Source organism: Rhipicephalus sanguineus, chromosome 9 (assembly GCF_013339695.2).
Source record: "Rhipicephalus sanguineus isolate Rsan-2018 chromosome 9, BIME_Rsan_1.4, whole genome shotgun sequence".
NCBI classification, from domain to species: domain Eukaryota; kingdom Metazoa; phylum Arthropoda; class Arachnida; order Ixodida; family Ixodidae; genus Rhipicephalus; species Rhipicephalus sanguineus.
Genome location: NC_051184.2, coordinates 43,795,884 through 43,811,655, shown reverse-complemented (window position 1 = coordinate 43,811,655; position 15,772 = coordinate 43,795,884). Strand labels below are relative to the sequence as shown.

General features: G+C 48.5%; 1 protein-coding gene across 1 annotated transcript; it reads right to left on the bottom strand.

Moving 5' to 3' along the window:
* Positions 1–7,774: 7,774 nt before the first annotated feature.
* LOC119404123 (ubiquitin-conjugating enzyme E2 Z) lies at positions 7,775–11,131 on the bottom strand. Its single transcript, XM_037670726.1, has 2 exons — positions 10,725–11,131; positions 7,775–8,808 (listed from the first exon to the last, which is right to left on the bottom strand). The coding sequence occupies exons 1-2, from the start codon at positions 11,046–11,048 to the stop codon at positions 8,311–8,313; spliced, it is 822 nt and encodes a 273-aa protein (XP_037526654.1). The 5' UTR covers positions 11,049–11,131; the 3' UTR covers positions 7,775–8,310.
* Positions 11,132–15,772: the final 4,641 nt, after the last annotated feature.

The following is a 15,772-nucleotide window of genomic DNA, read 5'->3' as shown; positions in this document are numbered from 1 at the left end:
CGACGGTGTGTTCGAAAACCTCCTGGCGTACGAGTGCGTCAGAGTGGTGTTCGACGCGACGAACGCGAGTGCAGACCCGCGGCTACCCCGACTCCCCTCTCTCAACCCGCTCAGGATGGTCTACACGGTGGGCTGCCTCACGGTAAGGCCACGTGCACTTGCCACCAATACAAGGGTTCCTATGTGGGCTAGTTAGTTCATGAACATTGTGGCAGAACAGCGAAAAAAAACGGGACGGTGAACACAGGAGACAGCGCTGACTGTCATCTGAACAACTGATAGTTCTGTGTCCTGTGTGTTCACGGTCCCGCTGTATGTGATGTTCTGCCACAATGCCACCTATAGTCGAGCCCGCTTATAACGAACCCGGAAAATGCGAATTACGTTACATACCGAAAAAAAATTGGCTCAGGTTAGCCCTTGTAGACGTAGTTATCACGATCGAAAGTTATGTTTGGCTTGGTTTCCCAAAGAATGCGCCCACAGTGTTTCATTAAAGGGCCCCCTAAGCCACCAACGGATTCTCGGAGAGGTGGAGTAGGTGGTGCTGGACGAACGGACGAACGCTGGTATAAAAAGTCGACCAGTCTGCACACTGTCTCATCTATCTATCTATCTATCTATCTATCTATCTATCTATCTATCTATCTATCTATCTATCTATCTATCTATCTATCTATCTATCTATCTATCTATCTATCTATCTATCTATCTATCTATCTGTCTGTCTGTCTGTCTGTCTGTCTGTCTGTCTGTCTGTCTGTCTATCTATCTATCTATCTATCTATCTATCTATCTATCTATCTATCTATCTATCTATCTATCTATCTATCTATCTATCTATCTATCTATCTATCTATCTGTCTGTCTGTCTGTCTGTCTGTCTGTCTGTCTGTCAACTATCTATCTATCTATCTATCTATCTATCTATCTATCTATCTATCTATCTATCTATCTATCTATCTATCTATCTATCTATCTATCTATCTATCTATCTATCTATCTATCTATCTATCTATCTATCTATCTCTTTCTTTCTCATTCTCTGAGTCTCGTACTCAAAGCCTGCGTGGCGTATTTCCTCCAGGACTGCGCCGTGCAGAATGGAGGACCTGCGAGCTGTCGGGCTCCCCTGCAGTTACTCGGGTCGTTCGACAAGGCCTTCTCGTGCGCGTCGACGCAACAGCTCTGTACGCTCTCCTGAGCCGTCGAGTGGCGCTCGCGGTGTCAGAACTGCACGGCGACGTCGACGACGACGCGAGCGAACGAGGACAATTTTCGCGACGTCGAACGAAAATTTCTCACCAGCTATGCAGAAATTTTGTCTTGAACTCTTCAATGAGTCATCCAAGCTAATTGTTTTCAAACCACTCGAACGCGTACTTCTTTCTTTACAGAACTCGCGGAGCATCTTTTGATCTTGTTGCGAAGTTCGTTTTGTAACGCATGGAATGGGGAGGAGGGGGCTGCTAAACCCCAGGATACATGCTATGTTCTATGGTTTCACTAGTTCAGAAATGCAACACTCTTGGATTGTCCTCCTTGAGGTTAAATCAGTAACTTTGCCCAGAGAACACAACCTGCCTTGGAGGCAGAGAAATCTGCGGCAAACTCCCTAAAATGAGCCGCCGTAATGTGCAAAGAATTTCATGAAGTGATGCACAAGCGCAGTAGTATAAGGCGGACACCTGTTACCTGAGCGCTCTTTGTTCGACTGAGCTGCGCACTGAACGACGCTAACGCTGACCGTGTTGATGCTGTTGAAGAAGACAAAAGACGTATACAGTCGTGGGCAATATGAGCTGGAACACCGAACTCGTCTTTAAGTAAGGATTGCTTGTAATGTACCGATATGAATGCGACGCACTCAATTGCGAGAGACGCCTTTCCGCTTGAGCATTTCGTGTTGTGAAGACTTCCGCGCTAGCAGTTTAGCCACTATGACGTTTAAAAGGTGATTTCACTGTTCCATTTTATATTGTTCACGTCTGCACGCTATGCTCCCAGAACACATGCATTACTTAAATGCATTTTTTGTAACAACTGATAGCCAGCGTTACCCAGCCCGAGGAGTGGAAGAATTAAGCTCGGTTTGGCGGCTGACAGCTGTATAGTCAATTGCGAAGTGCATTTTGCGCAAGAAACCAGGGACAAGAAAGGAAGAAAAAGACACGAAACAAGCGCATAATATCAGCTTGAAATTTTATTGTCGAAAGCACACATACTATATAGTGCAAAGACACGTGGCTAAGATTAAATGCTGGGGTTAGATAATCAATTTCAAGTTTATGCAAGCTCACCGACGGCAAGCTCATCTGAGCAGCAGCTGAAAGGAAAATTGAGAGTGACACGAAAAAAACGCACTAAGTGTGACGTGAAGCACAGGCACGGGTTAGTCGAGTGTGGAAAGGGGACAGTCTATCGTATTCGCCTGTCATGTGGGAGGTGTAATAGGTGTAACATTGCTCGAACCGGACGTTGTTTCAATAACCGATTAATGGACCACATAACCTCGTTGAAGGGGCTGCCATCTTCTAATCTCTGCGTACATTATAAATACTGTGTCACCATTTACTAAATGAAACCGAAGTGTTGTCAAGGCTCAAAGAAAAGACCGCGCGAGAGATTGCTGAGGCCTCCTTCATTCATAAGTCAGGTGAGGTGTGTGTGGCAAAGCTGTCAGTGAGCTTTCACAAACTTGAAATTGATTAGCTAACCGCCAACCTTTAATCTTAACCACGTGTCTTTGCACAATACAAATGCGTGTTTCGGACAATAAAATTTCTAGTTGATAGCCTGCGCTTGTTTCGTGTTCTTTCGTCCTTTCTTGTCCCTGTTTTTTGCGCAAAATGCACTTCACCATGGATTACCAACTGGCCCAACGCTCGGTTCTTCTATGTGTAGTTAATACTATAACTTAATTGTATGACCAATCTTCATTTGTTTCGAGCGGCTGTTCTCGAGCGATGGGAATGACGGTCATAATAGGCGTTGAATTAGCACCGAGCATGTCTTGCAGCTTTTCAGTGCGAGGGGGAGAGAGCCGACGGCATAGTCGTACAAGGTGGGCGGTCACCCAAGTCCAGGATGCCGCCCACCTTGGATGAACAGCTCAGAACTTGGAGGACGCTTGAGCTTCGCCTTGAATAGTAGAACGCGATCGCTCGTAATCGGACCTCGCGCGCATCGCCTTCTCAACTCCTAGCCTGGCTTCGCGGTTCTCGATGCATGCCTCAACCGTGCCGCTAGGGAACGAACGTCTGTGCGCGTAACTTTGGCCGTTTCAAACTATCCTAGAATGCCTACTGCAAGTACAGTTGAGCAGTTCATCCATAATTCGTCCTCTTCCTCACGTCATATTCCTTCCTTTTTCGAATCAGCGAAGGGCCCCACTACGCGTCCGTAAGGCAACGCGCGAACCTACGCAGCTGCTCACTTTGTTGCTTTTGCAGCTGATGATGATTAAATATGTCTGAACGCTTTGTAATGAGCGGACCTTCACCCAATCGCTGCGCAATTCACTTAGTAGGACATGTTTACTAGCGAGAAGGACGTGGACGAGAAAAAGGAGTACAGGACAACGCTAGCGTTGTCCTGTATTCCTTCTTCTCGTCCACGTCCTTTTCGCTAGTAAAGATGTCCTATTATTCACGTTACCAACTAGCCCAACATTCCGCCTTGAAAGCAATTCGCATGTTTTGATGCCCGAAGCGATTCTACGCTTCTGCCACGCAATATTACGTGCGTTAAGGAGACTCCTCCCACTGCAAGACATTCATATAGTGTTTATTTCGAAGCTGTGGTCTGTGGTAGAACACGGGTACGTAGCCGAAACACTCGCCTTGGCTTGTTCCGAAAGATTTAAAGACGTTCAAGTGGGTGCGAAAATAAAAACAAGAGAAATAGTCTTGCACGAAAAAATGAAATTGTCTCGCTGATCGCCTGGGTCTAGTCGAGGAAATATTTGACATACACTCAGAAATGAAGTTTTCACTCGGAGGCAATAACTGAGTACGTTGTAGACGGCGATAATCAATCAACTTCAATCAATTTGTTTATTTGAGACATACATATACAATGTGAAATATGTCCACGAGGTAGGGCAAAAGGAGACGCGTATGTCTCCTCACGAGGCCTTCACCCCGGACTTGCATGTCTGACAGCCAGGAGTGAAACCTATGAAATGTTAATTATAAAAATGATTACGCTGCTCATTACACAGTACGCAAACCAGAAGGAAATTTAACCCTTTCTGCCCTGGCGTCGTCAATTGACGACACCACACAAAATTTCTCCTAGCACCTCAGAAACTAAACCAAAGCTGCTATATCTTGGGGGAGTATTTCAACCATCCTCACTGCAATCGACACCACCATTGTGGCATTTTTGCGATGTTGGGAGCCGCAAAGAACAACAAACTTGACCGCAGTCACGGGTGACGCCGAGGTGGGCAAGCTGTGGCGGGTAGGCGCCGTTTTCGGGACGAAGTCCTGAAGTTGTTTCAAGGACTTCCACGCTCCCAAATACGACGTTGGTTCAAATTTTGTGTACTCTAGTGAGTAGCAGGAGTAAAGAAGCCATTTTTTTTTCATTTCATGACCACTGAGCCCTGATGACCTAATTTCACGTCATGTCTGTAAATCTATAAATGCTTACACCAATGGCTCAATTTTTTGTTTTTAGTTTTCTGAGACCGTAACTATTAGGAAAATACGTACTAAAAAGGTATCGGACAAAAATAAAAATTTCATGGCTGGAAGGGTTAAAGAAAAAAAAAATTGGCCGCGTATCTGCGTGCTTCGCTGCAAATGTCGTGTAAAGACGATAGAAGAGGCGCTGTGTGAGATATGGACGCCATCTGGCAATACGTCGGGAAACATGAGTGCTGTGTTGCGTGCTGGTAGTCCCGGCGCAGCAGCAGGCGAAGACCGGCGGTGACCAACGCGACCGCCGGGGACGCCAGCCAGCCCGAAAACGCGGTTTGGCGCGAAGCGCTGAAGCAGAGAAACGTCCGCACTCAACGAGTACTCTCCACATACTCTTTTATTTACACGTCGCCTGGGTAAAACAGGAACGCCAGAGCGGCGCCCACAACCGGCAGCCTGAAGGCCGCCCACAACGCTGCTTTTTCATTTTTTAAATATTTTTTTTTCACCTTCTTGGCCTTCTCAAAACTAAAGTTTTGCAACACCAACCCATGGCATTCGTACAGTGCAATACAGAACCGAAACCGAAACACAACAATGAGCTCGTGCGAAGGGCACGGAGGAAGGCAAATGTCAGCGCAGTCGCATTTTCAGCTTTGTTGAAACAGCGCTCACTAGACGACGACGAAGTAAAAGAAGGCACAGGACAGGCGCTGCCTGTCCTGTGCCTTCTTTTACTTCGTCGTCGTTTAGTGAGCGCTGTTTCAACAAAGATGAACGCATACCAACTCGCTCAAGCTTCCATTCTTATGCATTTTCAGCGCAGCTTAAGAAACTAGGGTCCTTAAAATTACGCATGTATGCATTTTCTATTAAAGGAACACGCCACCTAATACTTGCCTAGTGATGTTGCACCTCAGATATGCATGATATTTACTTTTTGATCGACAACGTTCACAAGTATGAACAGCCGCACCAGTTCAAGACGGCTGGCCCTTGGGCAAGTGGTTCAACTTTGGCCGAGTGGCTGAATCGAGGGACGTGCCGACAAACAGAAAGACAGAAAGACAGACCAAAATTTCTGCGTTTAAGTTCTCCAAGAAAGACTATCGTCTTTAAAATTACAGCATATCCACGGGTGAATGATGAAGAGCTTGGGCGAAGCTCCTGAAGCAATCATGGTTACACCATAGAGAAAAACAAAAGTTAAGAGAGGACACTCCGCGAAATCTGGCCTCAGGAAGTACGTCACGACTACGTAACGAACTAGTGCTCTCACCAAACGCCAGAGGACGCAAGCGCGAAAAAAGAAGTAAGTTGTCGTCAATCCAACAGAATTGTTTTTACAAAATAATAATTATACGCCCAAAGTTGACAGGTTCTTTATACATAAAAACAATTTACTCAACACACCTCACTTGGTTATTTTCATTCAGCCGTACTGTCATAAACACCATCTCAAAGCGACAAACCCATGCATGACAGCGGGAAGGTTTCGTCCACGTCGGCTGCGTCGGTGTTTTCGTGTGTGAGGCAACAGGTGAGGCACGTTTGCAAGAGAAGCTTGTAGAATGAGATGATGTTGGGTAGTTGGATCATTCATTCAAAAAGAGGTTACAACTGCGCGAATAAGACATCACGTAAGTAACATAGAAGCTCGCACACACACACACACGTTGCTCTTCGTGTGTGTGCGTGTTTCTGACCCGGTGTCTTATTCGCGCAGTTATAACCTTTTTCTGAAGGTTGTAAGGACGGCGATGTTCGCTAAAAAAAACAGTTTGCGGCTCTATGCGGCAGCTAGACGTGAACTTTGTGCAACGTATGCGTCAAGCCAAGGCGACGCGTGCTGCGTCTGCCACCGATGCGAGCGTCTCTGCGCTGAGCTCGGTGCGAAACATTGAGGAGCGTTCGCTGGTCCTCGCATGCTTCACGGCGCGTTTCCCGAAGCCTCGGACCACGAATAAATCCTGGCTTTTCTGGTATATTGTGTCCTGTGGTTTCTGTACGCTCTTTTTTTTTCAGTGCTATATTTCGGTGAAACGCAGTCGTGACTCGCGACTTGATTGTTATGTGTATTTGACTTCTTCCTTCTTCAACTTTGTGCGCTGGGTTTTTGCCAGAGATCCTTACGGCCCAGTGTGTCATACTTCACCAGCTTCTGCCAACTCTAGCGATGTGTGCGTTGTCTGCGTTCTCTCTGTATTTGTTACAATTTATTTGTAAGCCGAGATGCATTTGTTGTCTGTCTTGCATTTCTGTGCGGTGCTGTTCTCATTTTGTGCTTTTTATATGCTCAGCCTCTACCGTGCCTTGTAATAAAAACATTGCGGATACGCTGTGTCTTTGATTGATATATAGATTGACCGCTTGTTCCAAAAGAAAAACGCAAGCGCGATAATGAAGCCGTAGTGAATTATGATTTCCTGCATCTCTTTCTATTATAACCTAAATGAAATAAAAATTACGTCACGACATCAATTCGCACGAACCATTGAATTATACAAAATAGGGAATCGCTAATTGAAAACGACAAACAATAGCTTTGCCATTTGGCCGAAGAAATAAGTAACTTTCGCCGTAGCCAAACGTCGGTTACGCACAGTAATTCAAAATTCGCGCCAGTGAAACCGAAACAGGAAGCGCAGGCCACTTGCTCTCACCAACCACCAGGTGCGCTAGGGTCGATTGGGCCGCTGGGGTCTATGGGAGTGTCCACTCTTAACTTTTTTTTCTTTCTCTATGGTTACACCGTGAAATGTTCAGTGGTTTCGCCCAGCAGTAATCAAAGCGATACGCCGCTTTGATTACTGCACGCCATCTAGCGTGCAGGGTGCCGCTGCTTTTTTTTCTTTTTTTTCTTTTTTTTGCACACATATTGCACACATCTCTATGGGACAGTGCCATCTAGTATATCGTCACCCAGTTTGCATGCATATCTATGGAACAGCGCCATCTATTGAATGATACGGGAGACGCGACGGCGGGGACACGCCGCATGGAGCGACGACCGACCAGGTGATGCTATAAGGAGCTTCGCCCCTAAAACGCTTTAACGTGAATATTAAGGGAAAGCTTTATACTTGTAGCACTCAAACTCTTGTAGCACATGCGCTTTGCATATTCTACATTGTACGCACACATTGCAACAGTCTTTGCACATGGAGCTCGTTCAATATGTAGCACAGAGATAATTATCAGCATATTATGAGACATCACTGAAAATATATTATAGGTTTGAGAAAGGCATGAAAAGTAGTTTTACTTGTTTTTTTTTTTAAACGAGACATACATGAGCTTTCATTGGCCAGTTTGATTGGTCGACACAAATTCGCGGCCGAATTTAATAGAGACGCGGACATGACGCACATGTATGGTATATTACACTCTTGGTAGCCCATTGACTACTGATACAATGAAACTTTTAATTTTGCGACGCTTTGTTTTGCGATTAAAGAAGGTGCTTTCTACATTCAGCAGCTAACAACTGGCTCGATCTCGGGCTTGAGCACCGGCTTGAGTACCGGGCTGAGCTTTAGTCCTGTCCTTCACCCGCTTGTACAGTTGCGACTATTGTTGTAATAAAACATTTAATTTTGTGACGTTTCGTTTTACGATTGAAGAAGGTGCTTTCCACATGCAGCAGCCAAAAACTGGCTCGGTCTCAGTCTTGACCACCGGCTTGAGCAGCGGCCTGAGCTTCAGCCCTCTCCTTCACCCTCTTATGCAGCTCCTGAAGTCGTGTGAGCAGCGGTTCGTACTGGATCGTGGGTGTAGCCGGCATTATAATACGTTCCAGGCACTGAGTCCACGTGGTTGTCTTTTGCTTCGACTGCTCAATCAGGGATCGAAGCAGCTGCTCGTACTTGTCGTACGACTCCGCGAACGTCTTCAGCACGGTCTCGGCCAGGTCGCGGGGCATTGGAGGCTCGTCCTTCAGGCAGCCTTGGACCGCATCGCAGATGGCCACTCGGACGGCGTCGTGCTGCACGCGTTCTTTGTACCTCCTGGCCATATCCGACATCATACCGGGTCTGGTTCCCGGCTCGTTGTAGAAGGGATCCTCGTTGAGCAGCGATTGTATCGAGACCAGGACGCTGCCGATGCACTGGGCTGGACTCCAGGGTGGGCCGTCCCAGGTGCCGAGTATGCTGAGGCACACCTGTTCGAATAGACAAGTATTTGTCACTCGACTGAGTTAACTGAGGACAGCACTGTAGCCACATTCGCGAGTTGGAGTTATCACCATAACATTGCTTTCAGTGCGCGCTGATAAGATCGTCGAGAAACGGCAGGTATGTACACTCTTTTCGGGCATTGGGCAGAGGGGAAACGACGTCACGCAAAGCGTCACTGGCGCCGAATGCGATCGTTTCAGAATACGGCCCCTGGTGTCTTAACAGCTTATTACCAATAAGTTAACCATCTTCAGCCTGCGCTAGCTTAAGTAAGCCGTGGTGAGAACATTGATTATATATGTGAAAATGTGTTAAAAACAGTAGGTGCGTCGTTCACTAACCTACTCTCCAAAGGATGCTAAGCATCTTTTGTGGATATCGCTAATTTGTCCTGCTCTTGACTACGCAACTGTAATCCGGAACCCTTATAAGCAGTGCGAAATGAGCAGACTAGAAACAATTTTATTGCGATAGCAACCATATGGTCACTCTCGACGGGTTCTTGCCGTCGCCGTCATTTTCTATATAAAGTCCAAATCGATAACATCGCCCCTCTCATCGCATTTCTACCCGCGATCAAAAGCGGGTGAGCGCTGGCGACGAACGCGGCTGAAGCAGAGATAAAACGAGCCGGCCACCTCCGTCGCACGGAGGGCGCATGCGATAACACCGCCCAGCGTGCGAGGCCTGCCGTCGATTGCTCCTCAAACAGCGAGGGAACGTCCCGCGCGTCTTTCGTTGGGCGAAGGAGCAAATGAGACGGAGGTGGGTAGGGGGCAGGGGTGCTGCGTCGCTGGAGCACCATCCGCGAACTTTGTTCATGGTTAGTCGTGAGTTGGCGCACCACCTGACCTGTAGTCCGTCTCGTAATACGAAGCGCAAGAAGAAATCATGAACAATCACCAACTAGCCCAATTAATCGTTCAGCTGAACGCTCTGCTAAATGCGAACCTCGATCAGGGTGCGGTCGATAGCGCTGGCGCGGGCGCCGTATGTCTCGGCAGACATACGCAAACGGCCCGCTTACTTCGCGTTCAGACGACAGACAGCACGAAAACCACTTCGCTGCCTGGAGCGGCCGTACTTCCTTACACCAGCGTTTTGTAGAGTTACGCGAGATCGGATCTAAAAGAGTTAGCTGCTAGCCTTACTTCGTATAACATTACAATTTGTTGCTATCGCCTTCGTTGCTTTGCCCTTGCGGCGAAACTGCGATTAAAAAAAGCTGCAAGATTTCTATGCCATCCTTATGATCGCGTCTTTCCAACCTCTTCTACACTCCCTTAATTGAATTCGATTCGATTCACTGCCTTGATGTCGCCGAAACGAATCATTACGTTTCCTGCATGCATCGTCCGCTCCTTGGTTAAACTCTCAGATAACGACTACGCCAATGTACGGTACGGTCCACTGTTAAAGGGAACACTCGAAGGAGCACCTTTCATATTACTGGCCCTCTTGCAGCTAGTGCATTGGAAAACGTTGTTCATACACTGCACTAATCTGTCAGAAGAACTCTCGACGGGTTCTTCTGACAGACTAGTGCAGTGCATGAACACTGTCAACCACCAGTAATCTTATGGAAATATAAGCCAATATACTTTTGCAAGAGAGCGAAATCCAAACATGCCATGCTCGCGAGCGTTCCCTTTAACAGTGTACCCGTCTGTACTTTCGAACGCGCTTGAAGAACGAGGACACAGTGAGGCACACGCACAAACCACAAACGAAAGCGCTCTAGGAATTCCTTTGTGGTTTGTGCGTACCTCACGGTGTCCTTGTTGTTCAAGCGCGTCCAAAAAGTACAGTATGCTATTCCAACTAGCCCAAGAAACAAAATTGCACCAAATCTGCCGATATTGTCACCCCGTATCTCGCCTCGGTTGAACAGAACACGCACCTTTCCGTTGGCGTAGAGGTTCGGGTTGAATCGCACCCTGCCGGCGTCCGTGGTCATGATGCGCACCCGGGGCGGACTGACCGGGTAGTTGGAGGGGAACTTCATGAAGAAGTGGAAGAACCCGCCCTCGTACGGGGTTCCCTCGGGTCCCACAACGAGGGCGTGGACCTGGGTGAGGTCGCTCTCCTCGGGCGAGATGAAGATGCCCGGCAGCGGGTCGGCCTTGAAGTCGGCGATGTCCCGCTTCACCCTCATGAGACACGAAGGCGTCGGCTCCTCTTTCAAGAAGAGCATCGGGTCCCAGTGCACTGTGCGCGAGTTCATTTTGTGCCCGGACCACCTCCTCCCGAGGGTCTAACCACTGCTCCCGTGCCGGCGGAGATCCGCTGCAAACGGCTGGCCTGATTCGAATGCCTCGTCAAAGGGGCGGGGCCGTAGTGGTTGACGATGATGATTTTATCCTCTTCGTGATGGCGTTCGTCCACAGACAGGGATGGACCAAGAACCGGGCGGCAGGATGTTTGAAGTAAAGACCTATGAAGCTAAAAACAAAAAACAGTGGGTATTTGACTAAAAATAGAACATGGAATAAATGAAAATGCTAAACGAGCGAGCGGTCAGACTATCAGTTTGGATTTATGACGGAAATAATGACGGATTTGGAACCAAGATTGCGAAGCGGTTAGAGTGGCGATTTTAATGATGTTGATGATGATTGCGATAATTTATATTCGAAACAGGGCACGTGCGCGCAAATGGTGATGCCAAGCATTGCGCGGTTTCATTCGAAGTTAATAACCTAATAAAAGTGAACTCAAGAGGGGTCATTGAACTCAAGACCTGTCGTTATATGGGTATTGTGTAATTTATAAGAGCTGACGAAAAAAACAAATGGCTGAGATAGCTGCGGTGGTGCTTGTTGAAAACAGAAGAAAACGGCCGCCGCATCTGGGGCATACGTATCATCATCATGGGATTAGGGTATTCCATTAAAGGGGAAGAAGACGGGGCAGCCATGGCACCGTCCATGAACCGGTCATGAACCGGCCATGAACCGGCAGACCTATCACCAGTTCAAGGCCTATGCTGAGCAGCAGTTTCCCGGAAACCCTGAACAGCAAGGCGTGCTGATCCGGCAGCTACAGGAGCAACACTATCACCAGTACATGCAACAAGTGCTCAATCAACAGCAGCAGCAACAGCAACAGTCGGGGATGGCCGACGGCGGCGACACTGCCGACGGGCGGCCGCCAGCAGACCCACAGCCCGTGGTAACCAACGGCGGTGACGCCGACATTAAAGGTGAAGAACGGAGCCCTCACGTTTACTTTGGCTCCGTACTGACTCGCCCTTGACGACGATGGCCCGATGTTCGCAAGGCAAGACAGTCCATGGAGGTCAGCAACGTGTATGCAGGCGTCGTCTGGAGGCTCGCGAGGCGGGAGCCCTTACGTCTACTTCGGCTCTGTACTGACTCGCCCTTCACGACGACTGCCCGATGTTCGCAAGGCAAGACAGTCCATGGAGGTCAGCAACGTGTATGCAGGCGTCGTCTGGAGGCTCGCGAGACGGGAGCCCTCACGTCTAATTCGGCTCTGTACTGACACGCCCTTCACGACGACGGCCCGATGTTCGCAAGGCAAGACAGTCCATGGAGGTCAGCAACGTGTATGCAGGCGTCGTCTGGAGGCTCGCGAGACGGGAGCCCTCACGTCTATTTCGGCTCTGTACTGACTCGCCCTTCACGACGACGGCCCGATGTTCGCAAGGGAAGATAGTTCATGGAGGTCAGCAGCGTACATCTTGACAGCCCAGCCACGTGACTCCAGGCGTCGTCTGGAGGCTCGCGAGACGGGAGCCCTCACGTCTACTTCGGCTCCGTACTGACTCGCCCTTTACGACGACGACCTGAGGTTTCCAAGGTCTTGGACGTGCACATAGAGAGGAACATATCGAGAGCCCTGCACCCCGACCAGTCAACGGTATCTCCGCCCATCGCAAGATTTTCTCACCAATGAGAACTTCGAGACGTGCGAGGCCAGGGCGACGAATTTCTGTCCCGACACCCGTCCTGTAGCCCAGCCTTCGAAGGAGCAGGAACATGAAGCGCAGGTGCAAATTACCATAACGAAGGCGGCTTCGATACTCAAGACCCAATAGGTGATTATTATTCTGAATCCTGATCACGCAAGATTGGCCCTTGAAACCACCTGCTGTGTACCTGCCTGCGTGATGAAAAGGTTCGCGTGGCCAGAATGCCCAGTTCCTTTGGTAGCCCAGGAGGCTTTAAGAACGAAAGGGGAAGTGGAAGCTGTACATCGCCAGCAGACGCATCGCAGCAAATGTTCTACCAAATGCAGCAACGTTAGTGACCACTTGAACATCTAACTACTGAACTCGATGCAAGCCAGTTGACGAAGTTTCGAAGTGCTGAGGGACAGTACTCGTCTTTCGATTCAGTGTGTTCATTTGGCGGCGGCGGGAATGTGTTGAAAACAGAAGAAAACGGCCGCCGCATCTGGGGCATACGTATCATCATCATGGGATTAGGGTATTCCATTAAAGGGGAAGAAGACGGGGCAGCCATGGCATCAGTCTCATTTCTTTACAGTGCTGATGAGGATGTCCATGGTGGGCCTTCAAAATAGTGCGCGTATCCGCAGTGGGGAATGGAACAACAGTTGGGTGATTGAATTCCCAGCTGACCCAAGACATGTAATTCCATCAATGATATGTTCCTAAGGAAATGTCACACAGAAAAGAAAACGATGGTGGTGTGTATGATGATAATATCCTCTTCCTGATGGCACTCACCAGCAAAGGGGAGACAGGCTAAGAACCGTGAGGCAGGGTGTTTGAGGTAAAGACCTACGAAGCAAGTGCTTCGTAGGTATTTACCTTAAACATCCTTTACCTTACCTCGTGCTTATACTGAAAACTGTCTCTGTGACATCTCGTGATGCATTTATTTGCGACTGCTGGAGTACGACTGTCGAATGTCAGCTCAAATGGGTGGGGTCGTGGCGGTTACCCAGTCGATTGTAACGACGATGATTATAACAATGTGCCTTTGAAACAGGGCACGTAACCGCAATGGGCGATGGCAAGTACTGGGTAGTTTAATTCCAAGTTAGCAACCTAATGAAGTTCATCTTAAAGGGCAAATCTGTCATTACAAGAGTGTTATGTGATCGAGAAGCGAGACCTGGTGAAATACCCGGACAGGTACACGGTCGTATGTCATTGTTGCGGAGGCACTCCAGCACTACCGCATATAACATACCCGGAGAGTCTCGGTGCACTCTAGGAATATGCGACAAATACGAACGTTGGTGAACTGTAGATCGCAAGTTAGGTACGGGATATAGGAGTAGAAAAACATACACATCACAGGGCAAGCGCTAACTCGCAACTATCCTTATTAACCCGAAAGAACCCGAAACCCCAAAGCAATGCTATCGTATAACGTTATCACAACCATATCATAACCCTAAAGAAGTTGTCAGTATGCAGGTTGTGTCAATGATACTTCTCTGGTGTTGCACAACAAAGGAAAATAATATTTAGATTTGATGTTCTAATCTGCATTCTCGCGATATGTCTTTTTGGGGTTATGATGGGCAGTGCGCTTGCGCATTCTGGTTGTATAACACACGCACGCGCGCACACACACACACACACACACACACACACACACACACACACACACACGCACGCACGCACGCACGCACGCACACACACACACACACACACACACACACACACACACACACACACACAGGTGTGTCGGATTTTTTCTGGTTTCGTCAACATGTTGCATTCATTGTAAAATTGTTTTATTAATTATTTATTTACACTAGCCGGCATCTTGTGCAGAAGGTGCAAGAAATGACACAGTGTGTTACCACTACTGTGTCATATGCCTTTGTGTGGAGCGTTTGAGATGCCGCAAACAAAGCGGCAGTTTAATTTTTTGACGTTTCCGCGGCGAGACGCTAAGCACTCCAGCTGCCCTGACACTCGTCCATCGGAACGCACTTCATGTCGTATTTTCTTCGGTACAGGCCTCTCCGGCAGAAGCATCCGTATATCCCCGCATTTCGACAGAAGAAGGCGGCGCCGGGTGGGAGTCGAGCTCTATTGTCTAGTGGACAATAGACCTTGTCGCACTCCCCCGCAGTTCGGAACTCTTCGTTCTTGGGGCACGAGGGTGCTGCGAAAAGAGCAGAAATACCGAGGGTGTGGTCTTTATTGATCGCTATTGAGCGCTATAGGTATCGAAGTAAGGTACGAAAAGTTGGAGGACGCTTGAGCTTCGCTTTCAAGAGTAGAACGCGATAGCGTAATCGGACCGTGTTCGTATCGCCTTCCCAATCGCTAGCCTTGCTTCGCTTTTCGGTGGAGACGTAGACAGTGCCTCAAGGAAAGCCAAAGTACGGACGCCCTCCGTGTCGAATATTTATGCATGCGGCAATGCGAAACACGGCCACACGGCGGGGCGATGCCTTGCGCCATCTCGCGGGGGATAATCAAGCCGCTGACGAACCGCCGAGATGTGCGTACCACCAACGCTAAATTGTGTATATAAATAGCTCGCCGCAGAGGAGGTATGCGTGGTGGCCGAGCGGTAAACAGATCGCGCCACGGAGCGAGGGGTCGCAGGTTCGAATCACCGCTCGAGCCAAATATTTTTTTTATTATTTCTTTATTAACACGAAAGTGTTTTATGCCGGTGTCCACCAAGTATATCCGTCACGGATATGACGTTGATAAAATGGACGCCAACGAGTGAGAAAGAAAAAAACCAAGAAAAAGATACCCCGCTGGGAATCGAACCCACGACGTTGCGGCCGCGACGGCAAGCGCCCGACGCACTACCGACTAAGCTAACTCGGGAGATGCTAGACACGGTGCGAACGCGCCTTATATCTTTCACACATTCTCTTTCGCGGCGGGCGGAGCGGGGCGGTGCCGCCGTCTGTGAGATGTGAAAAGAAGTAATGCTTCACGCTCGACATTTACTAGCGCTTACTCCGAGATTGCACGCA